This window comes from Sus scrofa, chromosome 15 (assembly GCF_054392235.1).
Source record: "Sus scrofa isolate SSC_HxYL_T2T_F1_AM1 chromosome 15, Sscrofa_HxYL_maternal_Yorkshire_Landrace_v2.0, whole genome shotgun sequence".
NCBI classification, from domain to species: Eukaryota; Metazoa; Chordata; class Mammalia; order Artiodactyla; family Suidae; genus Sus; species Sus scrofa.
Genome location: NC_139397.1, coordinates 108,651,040 through 108,668,366, shown reverse-complemented (window position 1 = coordinate 108,668,366; position 17,327 = coordinate 108,651,040). Strand labels below are relative to the sequence as shown.

The 17,327-nt window shown below is 37.1% G+C and overlaps 1 protein-coding gene and 1 long non-coding RNA gene across 4 annotated transcripts in view; one reads left to right on the top strand and one right to left on the bottom strand.

Annotated features, from left to right (window-relative positions):
- LOC146396043 (uncharacterized) overlaps positions 1–17,327 on the top strand; it is a 152,683-nt gene that overhangs the window by 21,556 nt on the left and 113,800 nt on the right. The window lies entirely within an intron of this gene.
- ANKAR (ankyrin and armadillo repeat containing) overlaps positions 1–17,327 on the bottom strand; it is a 60,558-nt gene that overhangs the window by 27,988 nt on the left and 15,243 nt on the right. For all 3 annotated transcript variants that reach the window (XR_014829382.1, XM_084999200.1, XM_084999201.1), the window contains exons 6-12: positions 16,206–16,386; positions 15,030–15,249; positions 13,574–13,609; positions 8,900–9,101; positions 6,302–6,510; positions 2,578–2,682; positions 627–868 (exon numbers count right to left, since the gene is read on the bottom strand). Coding sequence is in view for 2 of the 3 variants with exons in the window: in XM_084999200.1 (XP_084855326.1) it covers positions 627–868; positions 2,578–2,682; positions 6,302–6,510; positions 8,900–9,101; positions 13,574–13,609; positions 15,030–15,249; positions 16,206–16,386 (1,195 nt within the window). In the remaining variant the exon portion in view is untranslated. The remainder of the gene's footprint in view (positions 1–626; positions 869–2,577; positions 2,683–6,301; positions 6,511–8,899; positions 9,102–13,573; positions 13,610–15,029; positions 15,250–16,205; positions 16,387–17,327) is intronic.

Genomic DNA, 17,327 nt, shown 5'->3' with positions numbered 1-17,327 from the left:
TAGACTTCATTTACCAGCCAGAAAGGAAATAGCCAAGGTGGTGGTATTTCTTGTAATATCTTCCCTTAAACAAGAAGCAACCACATCCCCTAGAGCTGCAAAAACAGTTGGCCTGTCTTCCCTGTTGTCTTACCAGATGTTTTTGTTGAGAAAGTCTTCCTCTGGGCTTCTTGCACTCCTACCAGTATATCACAATTGCTAAGCTCTCTCACCTGCACCATGCCTCGGGATTTGTTTGCAGCTATCACTCTTGAAAGATGTGGTAATGTCTACTGCCCAGAAAAGAATAGGCTTGCTTACTGGTTGTTAAGCTCAAGATTTCTCAGATTTGGCACACACCCAATATGTGGGTTGGATCTACCTGAGCCCACTGTATCACCTTGTGGGACTTCAGGACAGGGGAAATAAAAAACCCTTTCTGTGCTTGCTCTGGCATTGTTTTGCTATTATTTACTGTCATCGCTCATGGGATTGTAGCAGGTTTACTCTTAGGCATCCTCATGGAGATTGGCATGATTCCCTGAAGATTTATGAGGGCCACTGCATAAAGAAATGGTAGCGTCTTGCTAGTTTCTTCATGAGAGAGTTAGTGTCAGTCAAAATGATGTTCTGTGGAATGAACTTACACATTTGGCAATAACATCTTTGTTTTCAAATTGAGCAATATCATATAGAATGACAGCACATCGAGAGTGTAATTCAGGTTCATCAGAAACCAGTAGGTTGATCAAAGCTGGAATGGCTCCTGCCTCCACTAGAGCATGCACTACACTTGCATGGGTTGAAATATTACTCAATAACCCAACCGTTTTGCACTGTAATTTTATTTTTGTACCTTTTAATAAATTGATTAAAGCAGGAATGGTACCTACAATGAAAAGATCAAGAAAAAGCATGAATCATTTTTAACTATTTATAGTCAATTTATCATGATAAGATTTAAATAAAATATGGCATTGCCATATAAACAATTAGCAAATAAGTCTATAAAATTTTTATAAAATTATCACCTGAAACTACACAGATGCACTTTTCTGTCTTGCCTACACTATAGGCAGCTCTCATTGTTTACACATTTGATTTTCACACAGCACACAATCATAAGTTTCACATTGGCAACATTAACCGACCTTTGAAACACTGAATATCGCTTAAGATCATTGATAAGTAAATTATTTGAACTACCACATGGTAAGAGTTTAGTTCTGATTATTGTGTCAACTTTATGTGGCAGTGGTCTGTGAAAATTATTTGAGCATTTTATTATATTTTACCCATATTTGATACAAGCAATTGAAAAATGACAAGTGCTACTTTGCTGTACAGCAGAAATTGACAGAACATTGTAAATCAGCTTAATAGAAAAAAAATAAAAATCTTTAAAAAATTTAAAAAAAAAAGAAAAATGACAAGTGCTGAATCTAGTAAAAAGTAACCTTAGCCTCATTAATTACAACTGATTTGAAGATGGAAATCATTGGGCATGGTGAAAATGGAAAATCTGGCTTCAGTTGAATGTTACTTAAACGTAAAGAGTACATTATGGAACACGCATGACATGCTGGAAATATAATGGGTATAATTAGGGATGTATGTCTGTATTTAGCTACCTTAACTGAAAGCTTCGTCATGACTTGTTTATCTATGATTCACTTTTTGGATAAAGAGCTTTCTGTACATTTTTAAGAACACATTAGAGAACTAACTGTAATAATTTTTCATTCATTTATTCATTCAACAAATATTTATTAAGCATCTAATTTGTGCCCAATATTCACATTAGAGTAGTGGCTATCATAATGGACAGTGTAGATAGAATATTTCCATCATTTTAGAAAGTTATCATGAGAAGTGCTATTCTCAAAACAATCCTATGAGGTAGGAACTATTTTATTAATGAGAAAATTCGGCATAGAGAGGGTAAGCAATTAGCCTGAGTTCTTAATGCGGAGCTAGTTATGAACCAGGCCTGACAATATAACTGTTATTTTTATAAATAAAGTGTACAAATACAGAATAGGGATAATTTTTAAGTGAAAGTAAACATATGAGGTATTATGGTGAAGTAATTTAATATTTTTAAGTTTGCAAACTTTTCAAGAAATGGGATTTTGTATAGTTTTTTGATCCTGTGCAACTTCTGCTTGGAATACAAAATAAGGCCGACAGGTAAAGGAAATGTCTTAGAAAAAAGAAAAATAGAAACTTAAAATCAACTAAAAAGTTGTCTTCACATTGGGAGTTCCCGTCGTGGAGCAGCGGAAACGATTCCGACTGGGAACCATGAGGTTGCGGGTTCGATCTCTGGGTCAAGGATCTGGCATTGCCATGAGCTGTGGTGTAGGTGGCAGACACAGCTCGGATCTTGCGTTGCTGTGGCTCTGGCGTAGGCTGGCAGCTACAGCTCCGATTAGACCCCTAGCCTAGGAACCTCCATATGCCGCTGGTACGGCCCTAAAAGGACAAAAGACAAAAAAAAAAAAGTTATCTTCACAAATAAAAGTACATTTTAAAGTGATTGCCTATATCTCTATGTAAAATACATAAGCAAAAGATAGTTAATTGATTTTACATCACCTGCATCCAAAATACTTTTCCAGTATCCATCATTTGCTAGGCAGATTACTTCTAAAGACATGACAGCCATCATCCTTCGCTTATAGCTTTCACACTGTAACATTTCTGGTAAGAATTCAACAGAAAAATACACACTGTGATTACACAAGAGGTAACAGAATGATTGATTCCATTTCTGTACAGGCCAAGGGAAGCCGTGAGTTGAGATCACCATCATCACCACCAACTTCATTCATTAAATTGCCTTCTGTGCATTTGAGGTGCTTAAACAGATTGAACACTCATGATCTTTGATATTTATAATCTACATAAGTAGTATAAAAAATCCTGAAATTCTTTGTCTTTGGTGTGAATGATTTAGATTATTTGGCCAATTCGAATTGGTTCGAATTCACTTGGAAAATAGCATACCTCTTTCTTGCCTGAAATCAGCTGTTGAATAAAATTTGAGTATGGGTTTTCAAGAATGGCAAAGTAAACTAATTATTGTCAATAAAAATTTAATATCCATTAAATCATATATGAAGCTTTATACATTTCCTGAATATGATGAAGATATTAAAAAAAATCTTGAATTTATACTCCAGACAGGAGATAATACAAATATACATGCTTCTGAACAATGTCTCTGGTGCAAGCAAAACCACATAGAAATATCTTTGCCCATCTCTTTTTTTACCCAGCCCCTGTAATAACAATTCCGGTCCTAACTCCTACCTGGCTAGTTCACTCCCTGGTAGTCTCTTTTAAAATTCAGCTTTTGGAGTTCCCGTCATGGCTCAGTGGTTAGTGAACCTGACTAGTATCCATGAGGATATGGGTTCAAACCCTGGCCTCACTCAGTGGGTTTTAAGGATACGTCACTGCCATGAGCTATGGTGTAGGTCGCAGACACGGCTCGGACCCCCTCCCCCACCAGTAGCTGTGGCTGTGGAGAAGGCTGGTGGCTATAGCTCTGACTGGACCCCTAGCCTGGGAACCTCCATACGCTGCCAGTGCGGCCCTAAAAAGACAAAATAATAATAAAACAAAATTCAACTCTCACTCCAAGAGCTAATCCTGGAGAGTTGTAATATACTCTAATTCTTCTCTTATTCATTGCTGAAATGGGCCATGTAAGGAGGGAGCACTATTACAGGGCACAAAGCAAAGAAGCAGTGGACAGATGCTCATTGTTAGTGGTGTGCTCATTTCACTATCAGGACTTCCCAACAACGGCTGTAGGAAGGAGTGCCTTTCAAGAATGTCTTGTGCCATTAGGCTGTTACTGTTAGGGGTCAGAGCTTCCTATCATTGATGTATTTTATCAAAAGTAACAGGATAGTCTTCTTAGTTCCTCTTCAAAAGACTAGTTTATAATGACATATATGCATCCACATAAACATTGAAAACTCTTTCTAGCATATCTCAGGCTGATTGATATACTTGGAATGTGTTCCCAGTACCCAGTAAATTCCAAAATCAGGTATTGAGCCAGCTTTGAAATCAGTTACGCAGACTTCTTGAATCAGTAGAATGCAGTTGAAAATCTTACATATCTTATCTCATTCCAAAATGAGTTGGTAAAAATATTTGTTCTCATTCCCCATTTTTGCTCTAGTTATTATTTTATTAAAGTAATATATGCTCATGATTCAGAGTTAAATGTTACTAAAAAGCCTTTAGCAAAATGTAGTAGTTCTTTGCTTTACCCTCTCCAATTTTCTGAGTTTTGTCACTCCAAATATTTCCACTTTGGACTCTTTCCCTATACTGTCTGTGATTAACATATCTCCATATTTCTAAATAATTATACACACTGTTACCTTTGTTGTGTCAATTTTAGATATTGATTTTTTTTCTCTGACTTAAAAATTTTATTGTAGTTGGTTTACAGTGTTAATTTCAGGTGTACAGCAAAATGATTGTTATACATATAAATATATTCATTCTTTTTCAGATTCTTTTCCCACATAGGTTATAATAGAATATTGAATTGAGTTCTCTATGCTATACAGTAGGTCCTTGTTGGTTATCTATTTTATGTATAGTAGTATGTGCATGTTAATCCAAAACTCCTAATTTATCCCTCTCCTCCCCATTTCCTCTTTGGTAACCATGAATTTGTTTTCTAAGTCTGTGAAACTGTTCCTATTGTGTAAATATATTAATTTGTATCATTTTAAAATTAGATTCCACATGTAAGTGATATCATATAATATTTGTCTTTTTCTGACTTCACTTAGTATAAAAATCTCTAGGTCGATCCATGTTGCTGCAAATGGCATTATTTTGTTCTTTTTTATTGCTGAATAATAGTCCACTGTATATATATACCACATCTTCTTTACCCATTCCTCCGTTGATGAACATCTACCTAGGTTGCTTTCAGGTGTTTGCTATTGAAAGTAATGCTGTAATGAACATTGAGGTACATGTATTTTTTCAAATTATGGTTTTCTTCACATACATGCCCAGGAGTGGGATTGCTGGATCATATGGTAGTTCTGTTTTTAGATTTTTAGGGAACCTCCATACTGTTCTCCACAGTAGTTGTAGATATCATTGATTGACTCCATGTTATGATAAATGAGAATCTAGCTCTTTCAACACTGCTCTGCCATTTCCTCTGCTCCCCTCCCCCATATTTATAGTTTTTAGTTAAATGAATATTCAATGCTCACATTATAATGCATATACAGATATTATTCACAGCTAAGCATTTCAGGGCACTATCTTGTATTTCCTTACTCTTGCCTTTCCTGGAGGTAGTAATTTTCTTACTTTAGATCATCTGCTTTCTTTGTACCAGTTAGTAATTCCTCCCACATTTTCCCTTTGATCTGGCTACACAGTTTCCATTCTGGGACATTCCTTTGCTCTCATCTTTGAATTTCCCTTTGCTTTTCTCTTGGGTCAGATTCCCAGTTTCCTGTTAGTTGGGGAGAATTCCTGCTTCAGATCTTTAGGTCTTTCCGGGGCAGCCTCTGCAGAGAGAACTTCTGGCTGGCACTGCCAATTCCCCAGTCTATTGGGGATTTACAGTGTGAGTCTGAGACATTCTCAGCTTTCTCACTGTTGGCTTGGAGTGATTTCTCTGGTCTAGTAAGTCTTAAAAATTGCCTGTCTGCAATATTTTATTTCTTTTTTTCTGTTTTCTCTTCAATGCTTGTTTGCTGCTATTTAATCTCCATGTAATTTAAGTAGCATCTTGGGAGGGAGTAAAATTAGATGTGTACATTTAGCTGGCCAGTAACTCTTACCTTTATAATATTTCTGGCTAGATTGAATATAAATTGGGGAAAACTTCAGATAGAATTTTTCACATGCCATTTATCAAAATATGAGGAAAGATGTTGAATTTGTCTCTAAAATTGGGAAGTGAGAAATGAATTGGAAAGAATCTTATCTTTTCCACTCAAACATTAATTTCCTATCTCTTTCCTTCTTTTCTTTCTTTTAATTTTCTTTTTTGATGGTGAAGAGGATGATTGGATTTTTGGAGAGTTGGAAAATAAAAATAAATATAATTGTTTAAAATATAGTCTGGGATATTATTCTTTCAATTTAGAAATAAAACTACTTTTGCACACACACAAATAGTTCAGTATTCTTTGTATTTCTGGTTTTAACTCAAAATATGATGTATGTTCTATTTTATTTGTTCTATTTTAGAGTATCAACAATTAAACTGAATAATGGTCAGAAAATTTATTTATAAAGATATTATGTGTTCTATACTCACCTACCAAAGTTTTCCAAACTGGGAGTTCAGGAATGTTTAACTCTATTATATGCTTGAGAACCTCTGTGTGAAAGGTTAACACTGATAAGTGAATTATATTATTTCCTTTAATATCAGTTTTTCTCCAATTAGCACCAAGAGAAAGTAGGTACTGGATAGTGTCCAGTGCTCCTGAAGTGGCAGCAAGTAACAGTGGTGTACACTGATTCCTGGAAGTCAAGAAATATGTCATAATAATTGAGTACACTTATAATGTCAAATTTATTTTTGTAAAACTATCCAAATTGCTGTTGAAGGAAGTTGGATTTATACATCACCTTCTCTTCCTTACATATTTTTGTTCTGTATATTCCACATGTAAATAAGTTTGCCTCCCTTGCCTTGGCTGTCCTTAGTATTTGCCTCTGCCCTCTCTCCCAACTTAATTACTATGTCTTATAATTTGTTCATAAGCTGATAATGTACAAAGTCCTTAGAATACACTATCTCATTGAATCCTTACAAATGTATTAATAAAGGGAAAAGGCAAGGCAAGTATTATCAGCCCATTTTACAAATGATGAAACTGGAGCTCAGGTAGTGTTCCAATCTATTTCTTTATACTTCATGTCCAGTTCTCAAATCCCAGCTTCCCCAGTTCTGTTGGCAGAAACCAACAGTTTTTCTCAAAAACCCACTATCTGCTTTTAGATAGTGAAGATATTTTGGTTGGGGACATGACAATCCAGTCAAATACAACATTTCCTATCTTTCCTTGTAGGTAAGTAAGGCCACAGGACTGAGTTTGGCCAGTGTGATGTTAGTAGACATTACCTGGGCAATTCCCTAAGGTGCACCATTACTTTTCCTCTCTCTTTCTTCTAATGGCTAGAATGCAGGCATAATAATGATAAAATAATAATAAAAATGCTATTTTGTACCAGGATATGGTAACCATATTTGAAGAAGCAACAAGAGATGCCTGGATCCCTCATATTCCCAAGCCATCAGGCCAGCCCTTGACTACCAACCCAGACTTCATGAAAAAGAACTATGCTTATCTTTCTTTAAACCATAGATATTTGGGGGTATCTTTGTCACCTATGCTTTCTTCTCCATGAAACTCCCTTCTCTTGCTGCCTGTCCTTGAACGCTCACCAATATCCAGCTAGCCCCAAGCTTTCCTCTGTCCTCCTTTCCCGAGGCCCTGGGGTAACTCTTGTCCTTTTTGAGAAAACATCTCTTCATTTTCTCCATTTTCTACTCTAATAAGACTGTTCTCCTCTTCATTTCTTTTTCCTACTCAGTGACAGGAATAGAGATTACTTTTACTTCTAACACCATCGCTCTGATTTTCCTTACTTGAAAGATAGGTCATCAAGTTATATTACCCTTTCCAGTTCCGTATTGCCATTGCCTCCTGATATTTGGGTCCTCTTCCATGATCCTAGCTCATGTGTTGATTGCCTCACCAACATGCCTCCTCCTCTTGTCAGTGACCTCAACACCAATGCCAACTACCATTTGTGTCCTAATCTCTCAGTTCCTTGTCACACTTTCATAGTCATACACATCAGCATGGACACACTCCTCATTAGCTCCACATACATCTCAGCTTTGGTAATTGTCCTCTGTATGAACCCCTTGCTTCTTCCTTACTTCACAGATAGCCTCTTACTTCCTCCTCTGATTTTCAATGGTTTGACCTTTTACAATCCACAGTCTTTTACCTCCCTTCTTCTCAAAGACACTTTGTCAAAATATGACAGAACCAGGAACTGAATTCAGGTCCCCACATTCCATAGTTCTTTCCAGAATCTACTTGTCAGAGAATCTATTAGCCAGAGATCCTAGTTTCCTGAAAGTTTTCTCCATACACGTCTCTACCCCGATCTAAGGAGGATTGATTTCTACGCTGAATAATAGTGAACAATCTATTTGGAGACCCAGAAATATCTGAAAATCAAATCAAAATAATAACTTGGCATTTAGATTACTTGCCAAGAATGTACCCTTGGGAGAGGGTACCTCCTAAAGGTTGATACTCCCCCCTAAAGGTTGATAACTCAGTTAAATTGTGAAACAGAACACTGTTTGGGATGTTTCCCTATTGAAAAATTATTTTCTTCTTTTTAAAGTCTTTCTATTGTGGATACCATTAGCTATTTCTTCTGTTGTCCAGGGTCTGTCTACTTTGGCCTCAGGTTCTTAGGAGGCCTCCTGGTTGTGCAGGGTCCAATTTAGAGCAACGTTCTCCTCCCCTGTCTCAAACTTCTTCCAGGACACTAAGTAGTTTACCTGATAAACTAATCTGTCGAACCACACTTTTGGGAATAGCTTAGAAAAACTTCTGAGGGCTTACTCCTTATTCTTACAGAAAACATACATAAATTAATAGAAACTCCCATCTCTTTTTCTTTTCCTTTTCTAATTTTTCAAACTGGAAGTTCCCACCTTTATAAATTCTAAAGACAAGCTATAGAAGGAAATAATGACCAGAAAGGACAGCAGAGAAAGCCTGACATAGCCTTTCAAATCAGTCATAACCTTTCCTTCCTTTTAGTGTCAGTGTTTGGGGCAAGCATAAATTTATATTTTCACAAATGCTTAATAACTTACTCAGCTGTTGCCTCAGCTTCTAGTAAACTAGGATCCTTCCTACAGAGAACAATTATGATGCAGATATTGTCATAGAAAGCAGCAAAGTGAATCGGCATCCAGCCTCTTTTTTCAGAAAGTGTGTAGTCAGCTTTGAAACAGAGTAGACAGATGGCTGTTTCTAATGAGCAAGCCTGTGCTGCCAGGTGTAGAGGTGTTGGACCTAGAGTAGATGGACATTACTTCAATGGTCAAAGATTTAACACTCCTAAAAAATATGTCTTTTTAATATCCAACCACAGAGCTTAGTATTGTGATATAAATGCTCTAAGATCATTAAAAGGATTAATTTAGGCAATTCCATATTTTTTTATTTAACTCAGGATGTCTGACCATTAAAAATAAATATCTTGGCATTCCCATCGTGGCTCAGTGGTTAACGAACCTGACTAGTATCCATGAGGTTGCAGTTTTGATCCCTGAGCTTACTCAGTGGGTTGGGGATGTGACATTGCCTGAGCTGTGGTGTGAGTCCCAGATGTAGCTCAGATCCCATGTTGCTTTGGCTGTGGTGTAGGCTGGCAGCTGCAGCTCTGATTTGACCCCTAGCCTGGGAACCTCCATATGCCACAGGAGGAGCCCTAAAAAGCCAAAATAAACAAACAAACAAACATCTCTTTATAAGATAAGAAGAATAACATTGAGAATATTAAATATTTGTAAAATTAAGTCATGGTGTAAAATACTTTTGTTATAAAATTATTTCCTGTTTAAATTATTTTCCATTTTATTAAAATGCTTTGTAGTAGGAGATAAGACTCTCTAAAATAGGAAAAAAAAAAAAAATGGAGTTCCCGTCGTGGTGCAGCGGAAACAACCTGACTGGGAACCATGAGGCTGCAGGTTCAATCTGTGTCCTCGCTCAGTGGGTTATAGATTCAGCATTGCTGTGAGCTGTGGTATAGGTCGCAGATGCAGCTCGGATCCTCTGTTGCTGTGGCTGTGATATAGGCTGGCAGCTGTAGCTCTGATTCGACCTCTAGCCTGGGAATCTCAATATGCCCCGGGTGCAGCCCTAAAACACACACACACACATACACACACAAATTGAAAAAAAAAAATTGCTCATAAAAGGCCTCTGTATCACTAAATCCAGTGGGTGTTTTTCAACTCTCCTCTTACTTCTCAACAATAAATTGAACACTTCTTCAGCTTTAAAATGGTTCCTTCCCTTGGCTTTTGTGATATAAGATCCTCCTGTTTTTCTCCAGCCTCTCTTGCTACTTATTTGCAGTCTCCCTTGGTATCTCTTCATTGTTCTGATGTCTAAATGAGCCTTAAGACTTTTATCTTCTCAATAGTTTCACTTACCATCTATAAGTTGATGATTCCCAGGATTATGTCCCTAGATCTGATTTTTTTTTTCTCCAAGCTCCAGATCTGTCATCTCACTAGGCATCTCCACACACCACTTCAGACTTAACATATTCAAAAACTGAACTACTGATTGTCATTCATTGCTCCCTAAATCAGTGTAGGATATCATCATCCAGCCAGTTCTACAGACCAGAAACTAGAAAGACTCCTCTCTTCTCATCTCCATTACCAATCCATTGCCAAGTTTAAATATCTCTGATAAAGATTAGAATCTAATCTTTACTTTCACCACCCTACCCCAAGCCATAATCACCTAATCACCTTGCAGCTGAAATGCCCACCTTGTTCTTGCCCTTCCTAATTCAATTTTTCAAAATGTAAATCTGATCTTTTTACCTTCTTGCTTAAAACTCTTTAGTGGCTTCTTAAAGCCACCTGATGATGAGTACAGGAAAGGGATATACTGACTCCAAGTTAACCTCAAAGCCCCCCCCCCAAAAAAAAAGAAAGAAAAAGAGAAGGAAGTAAAAAAAACATAACACAACACACACACACCTTGTTCTCTTCATTTGGGCCTTTGTTTAATGACTGACCACACATTCCAGGTTGCCCATGCATAATTATTAGTAGTGCCCTTTCATTTTAAAACTCCTGATTTGGATGATGAATTATCCAGTCACCTGGGGTTATTTCTGCTGTCTGAAAGCTTCCTTCTCCCAAATAACACTTCTCTGATAGGGTTCTACCTAAGCCTTATTTATTCCTTAGCAAAAATTATATTTCCTCAGTGATGCATTGTTTTTCTGCCAACTCAGAAACTTCCAGTGGCCTCCTGCCTGCCTTAACAGTCTAAGCTCCACAGCATTCTTTCAAAATCTAACATCTGACCCAAATCTATTTATTTAAAATGAATGCTTAGTCTTCCAGTTTCTGGTCTGGCATATAAAGAGCCTAAAAATCCCCAATCCATCCTAACAGCAAGTAAAAACTTGAACTGAAAAATCAACAACTCTTCTCAGATCCATTAGAGAAGTGAGGTCACAAGGCAAAAAAGCTGCACCCAAAACTGGAGAGATAGACAGGCGAATTCAGAGAATTACAACTTGCTGGAGCAGAAATCCAAGGGCAGAAACTACCACAGGAACCACTGGCAGGGTCAGAAAACCTGATCTGTAGTTGACAAATTGCTGGTGGCTCAGTTCAGACAAGTCTGAGTGTTAGCAATTTCAGAGGGACCCCATGCTTCAGTGAGTTTTACCTCCAGGAACTTGACCAAGTCCTCACAGTTAATATTAGAGAAAAATCCCCTTGCTTGTGCTTCCAGCAGGGGAAAGGGCAAAGGAACCATTTTGAAATACACCAGAGCATTCTATTTTTCTTAATAAGGCTGTTCCTCAGGCTCTATTTTACCAGAGCCCAACTTGCTGACGTTTTATCATAGCCTAACCTACCTGGGGGAACGGAAATACCCAGCTACAGCCCCCTCCAGCCATCCTGGTCCACCTAAGGGGCAGCAGGGAGTGAGAAGCAAGTTGAAATTCATGACTCAGGAGCACAGGCACCCCAAAAGACTGAGACCTAATCATAGGATTATAGAACCTATTGGTTCATTTCAGTCAGTGAAAGGCAATTAGCAGCTCTTGGCAGGAAAAACATAACAAAAGGAACTGAAGTTTTTGTTTGTTTGTTTTTTCAAACAACACTAACCACCCCACTGACCTTTTCTCCCTCTCCTCTTCACCCTCCTCCAAAAAAATATTTCAGCAAAATCCAGGGGCAAGAATACTATTCTTATATCCGCCTCTTAATCCTTTAAAATGTGCTTGCTGGAAATGCAGGATCTTGGCTCCTGCCCAGGCCCTCTGACTCAGTCTTCATTTAACAAGATACCTGGGTGATTTATATATATTTCTATATATTTAAAATTTGTAGCCTCGCCTTGAAATATGCATTGTCTGATGACATTTGGTTGTCCCAGCTGGGGGTGGGGGTTGCTACTGGTATTTAATGGATAGGGGCCAGGGATACTTCTACACATTTTAGAGCATAGGACAGCCCCCCACAACAATTATCAAAGCCACAGTGTCAGTAGTGCTGAGGCTGAGAAACACTTTCCTAAGTCATGCTTGAATCAAGGAAGTTCTGGAGGAGTTTACGTAGTCTGAAGAAAATATTCTCGGGTAGAGAAAGAACCCTGGTCTAAAGAATAGATGTTTTGTTGGGACCTAAAAGCCATTTTTATCTCTCTTTTCTTTGAATTTCTATAGTACGTCACTTATATATTAATGCCAGTGACTGTGAGATGCTACCCTGCATTTGTCATCATACATTCATTCAACAACTATTCCTGGACACCTACTAATCCCACACTTTCTTCGGGCACAAGAATACTATGACAAAGTAAAAAAGCCAAATCCTTACCCTTTATGGACCTTGTATTAAACTGAGGGAGTCAATAAGTGATATTGACAAGGTAGCCATAAGTGATATTTAGAAAAGAAAAAAAATTAGAGCAATGATGAAGAAGGTGTACTACTATTACTCAACTGCAAAGTCCTACAGAGTAGGTGGACCAGATAAATTTCCTCATTCCCCTCCAGCCCCACTCACCTCTCTTTACCACCTCCCTGCCCTCTGCTTCTGATTTAGCAACCCTCCCCCAACCCACCCTCTGGCTTCTTGTCGGTAGCTGTCAATGAGGGGACCCTCCACAGGAGATTGGAGGAGGAGGAGGATAATGAGGTCAGGATACTTTTCTCCTCTGAGGGCATCTCAAATTAGCTGTTCTCTCACCCATGGAAGGTGGCTGTTTTGAATAACAACAAAATTCAAGATGTTGTAAATTGTTTCTTTAAAAACAAACCCTCCTTGAATTATATAGAATGTGAAGGTATAGCCTTTTACATGTAGATATATAGAGAGGGGTATCCTTTAAATTTTTTTTTTGTTTTCTTCAAACATAGTACTTAGGTCACGTCTCTAGAATGACTCATACCTCAGATGTCATAGATTGTTACTGTCACTAGATGGCAGCATATCTAAATAATATTAACTGGTTTTTTTTTTTAAAGCATAAAACCCACTTTGCGGCCTAATTTTATAAAAATAAATAGAGGTAATTTGCAAATTCCATAGTTAAAAAAACTTAAGAGAAATATGAAAAAACAACTGTTGTTAGAAAAAATTATACTTCAAAACATAGATAAAAATCATTTTGTGTTACTCTCATGTGACAGCATTTTGGAGATTTTATACTATAAGTTTTAATATATGAAGTAAGCTTTTAAAAATGCACCAAATATTTTACTTATGTCTTACCATTTCTTTCTTTTTTAATGTCCAGTTTTGATGATTCTGTTTTAAAAGAGAATACACAAAGAAGTATGATTACTAATATGCAGCAGTTTCCTAAATTAGTCAAAATTGAGGACAAAATGACTATGCTTAGATGAAGATGACAGGATTATATCAAACAGGACTAGTATAACTTTTGGCCAAGCCCTCTGGGCCTGGACATACACCTGACAAGACATCACAGCAGACCTGAAGACACTGCCTCGCATATAGCTGGCCAAAACTCACAGGCACCAGTTTTGTGTTGGTTTAGTAATAACACATAGACATCCAGTAGAATTGGACGTTTTCTGTACTTCAAACTCTACCCAGTTCTCAGCAAATGGAAATTCAAGTAGTCACAGGATGAGAGACTTTAATTACTAAAGTTTTTTTTTTAATATACCAAAGACATTTAAACCATCTTTAAATAACAGGCCACCCACTGCATTCTGACTGAATTTGCACTCTATTTGAACTAAATTAATTATGTATTGAATATTTTAATTAAGAATAGAAGCATCTTAATACCAAAATATTTTAATTATATTGATAGAATATGAAATTTATCAGTAGTCAACAGGATTAAAGCAGCACATTTTGTTTTGATGTGTGAAAATTTAAAACAGCTTCTTAAGGTAGCAAGTTAAAATATAAAATTACCATTTCTTATTGCTAATATAATTGCCTCAGCCATTCCCAACACTTTATTTCTCTTTTAATGCAGAGGCTTTATTTCCAACTTTACTATTCCACTTTCATTCACAACTTTATTATTTTTATACTAGTTAAATTTATTCCAGTGAACACATAAGTATGTGTGTATATTTAATAATTTGGAAAATTTCCTTTTTAAAGTTTAAACTAAATTAGCCTTAAAGGGTCATTAATCCAGAAAAATATGATTGTAGAGGAATTTTTTGTTACTAAAATAATTTAAGTTTATGTAGTATGAAGAAACTATTACCTAGTTAAGAACCTGGGATAAGAAATGGATGTTCTGCCTGGGGTTCCTATCTCCCTTTTCTCAGACTATCTATAGTACATTACTGTATATTAATTATATCAGTGATTATCAAATGATACCCTGAATTCATCCATCATGCATGCATTCAACAACTATGTCTCAAGCACCTACCAATGCAACGCTTTCTTCTGGGCACTAGAACACCATGACAAAGTAAACCAAATCCTTGTCCTTCATGGAGCTTATATTCAAGTGAGGGAAACAGTAAACAAATAAATAATACTGTATAAGGGAGCAATGAGTGAACTTAGAAAACTAAAAGGAGCCCCTCTGAGATAAATGAAACAAAAGCTCAACTTTGTTCTAGGAACCAATGTTTTATTTTAACCTTGCTATAAAATCAACATGCATGCCTAATGCTGAATAGGGGTAAGTAAAATAAAAACAGTTTAGGATTTAAAAACCCTACGGTACCTTGGCTAACTATAATAAAACGTCTCTGGTTGACATTGAAGTTGGCATTGCACAGTTGACATACAATTGGAACTCTGTTGTGTAGAGCAGCGTAATGGAAAATAGCATAACCTGCCTCATCTGAAACATTGATCGTTGAGCTTGAGGTTTTACGGCTAAATGTGTGGAAAACAGCAGATAATCCTCTTTCAACAGCAGACTTCATACCAAACGGAATACTCTAAAATTATGAGGAAGGCCCAAATTAGTTTCTTCAAAATACATCTAAAATTTAGTTTAATGAAAACAGGCAAGGAAATATATTTATATGATCACATGATTGGTGCTCAATTACAGTAGAATTTTCATAAGATCCATGTGGAAAATATCTCACTGGTGGAGTTCTCGTCATGGCTCAGTGGTTAATGAATCCGACTAGAAACCATGAGGTTGCGAGTTCGATCCCTGGCCTTACTCAGTGGGTTAAGGATCCGGCATTGCCGTGAGCTGTGGCGTAGGTCACAGATGAGGCTTGGATCTAGTGTTGCAGTGGCTGTGGAGTAGGCCAGCGGCTGTAGCTCTGATTAGACCCCTGGCCTGGGAACCTCCATGTGCTGCGGGTGCAGCCCTAAAAAGTGCACACACAAAAAAAATTTACGGACACTAGAACAAATAAAAGGTAAGTAAATGCCAATGTAGTCTTTGAAACTGATGAACTCACCATTTAATTTAACAATTCTAGAAGTCAAGGCATAATGAAGCAGATACAAAGACTTGATTCAGGAAGGAAAGTTTGCTCCTTAGGTTTAGTTCCCATGACACACTCTGCAATATACTAGATGTGATTTGGCAAAGATCCTTAATTTGCTGCTCCTCAAATTTCTCATTTATAAAATACGAATAACAATAGTACTAGTACCTTGAAAGAATTTGTTGAAAGGATTTACAGTAGTGCCTCACATGCAGAATAAGCACTCAATAAATATTGGCCATTATTAAAATTAATCACAATTCCATTCTTAAACATGTTCTGCAACCTGGCCAGAAATTTGTACTCTGGAATTGTAGAGCTTTTTAGCTGCTAAAATGTGGAAACTTAATTACGTATTTAACCTATTATGTATCACTACAATAAAAATTTGAAACATACTTGTTTATAATTTCCTACATTAAATTAGGTGGTAATCACGGAAATACCTTGCACTTCATAGCTTTTTTGAAACCAAATTTTTTCTTAAATTGTTCATGCAATTGAGCATCCGTCAGTGGAAGTCTTTTCAGTCTCAGATTGTTCACTATTTCATTTATGGCTCCCCACCACTGTGTCTTATATAATTGCTGATAGAAAGTTTCAAGTTCAAAACTGATCACATAGTAGCTATTAAAAAAAGAAAAGAAAAGAAAAAAATACAAGTTTTTCCAACATGGAAGTGAGTTGCTATTTTTTTTTCTATGCTGGCTTTTCTTTAACAATTACAATTTAAATACAAATATAGTTTAAAATGTACTTGATGTAAATATTTTAATAACATGGTTATTAATTGTTACTAATCAGGTCTTTTATAACAGGTATCTTCTCTATATTGGCCTTTGTAAATGTCTCCGTCCTTCCCATGCCACTGCCAAGGGCACTGTCTAAAAGTCACTGAAAGCTCTAACTCTGACCAAAGGAGTTCTAGGTTTACCTTCTAACCACCTGCTTACTCTCTTCTTGCAAATTTATATATTAACTCTTTTAATCTATTTATGTCTACATTTACTTTCTCAAGAGTTACTGTGAGTCTGATGTGCAATGATGGTTTGGGTAATGGCTCCTTGATTTCTATTCACTGCAGCAGTGGACTAGAGAAACCCCAACCCACCAGGTCCTTGAGACATAGGTAGACAACAGCTCCAGTCCCCTCTCACAAAATGTAAATGCCTCTGTCCCCTAGGGTTGCTTATCATCACAAGTAGAAGAAAATAGTGGCCTTCTTCCACTTCTGCCCGCTAGGTACCCTGACCAATCCCCAGATTTCAGCGGTAAGACCTCAGCTGCTGACCCTACCTCTGCCAATGGGAATCCTCTTAATGTTACCTGGGTTTCTGCTCTAAAGGCAACTATTGATTGATTCTGTAAATATAGTATTCTTGACGGTGGTAACCCCTCCCATGGCTCTTCACTTTGCTTCTCAGGGTCTATCTGTTTTCCCAAGGGTTCCTAGAAGTTTGTTCCATTGTGCTAATTTCCAGGGAAAGGTCAGTGACTCTATGCTAAGGAAACTCCTTGCCCAGAAGCTGAGGGGGATCACTGGGCCTCAGAGATCAGTTAAAGAAGGT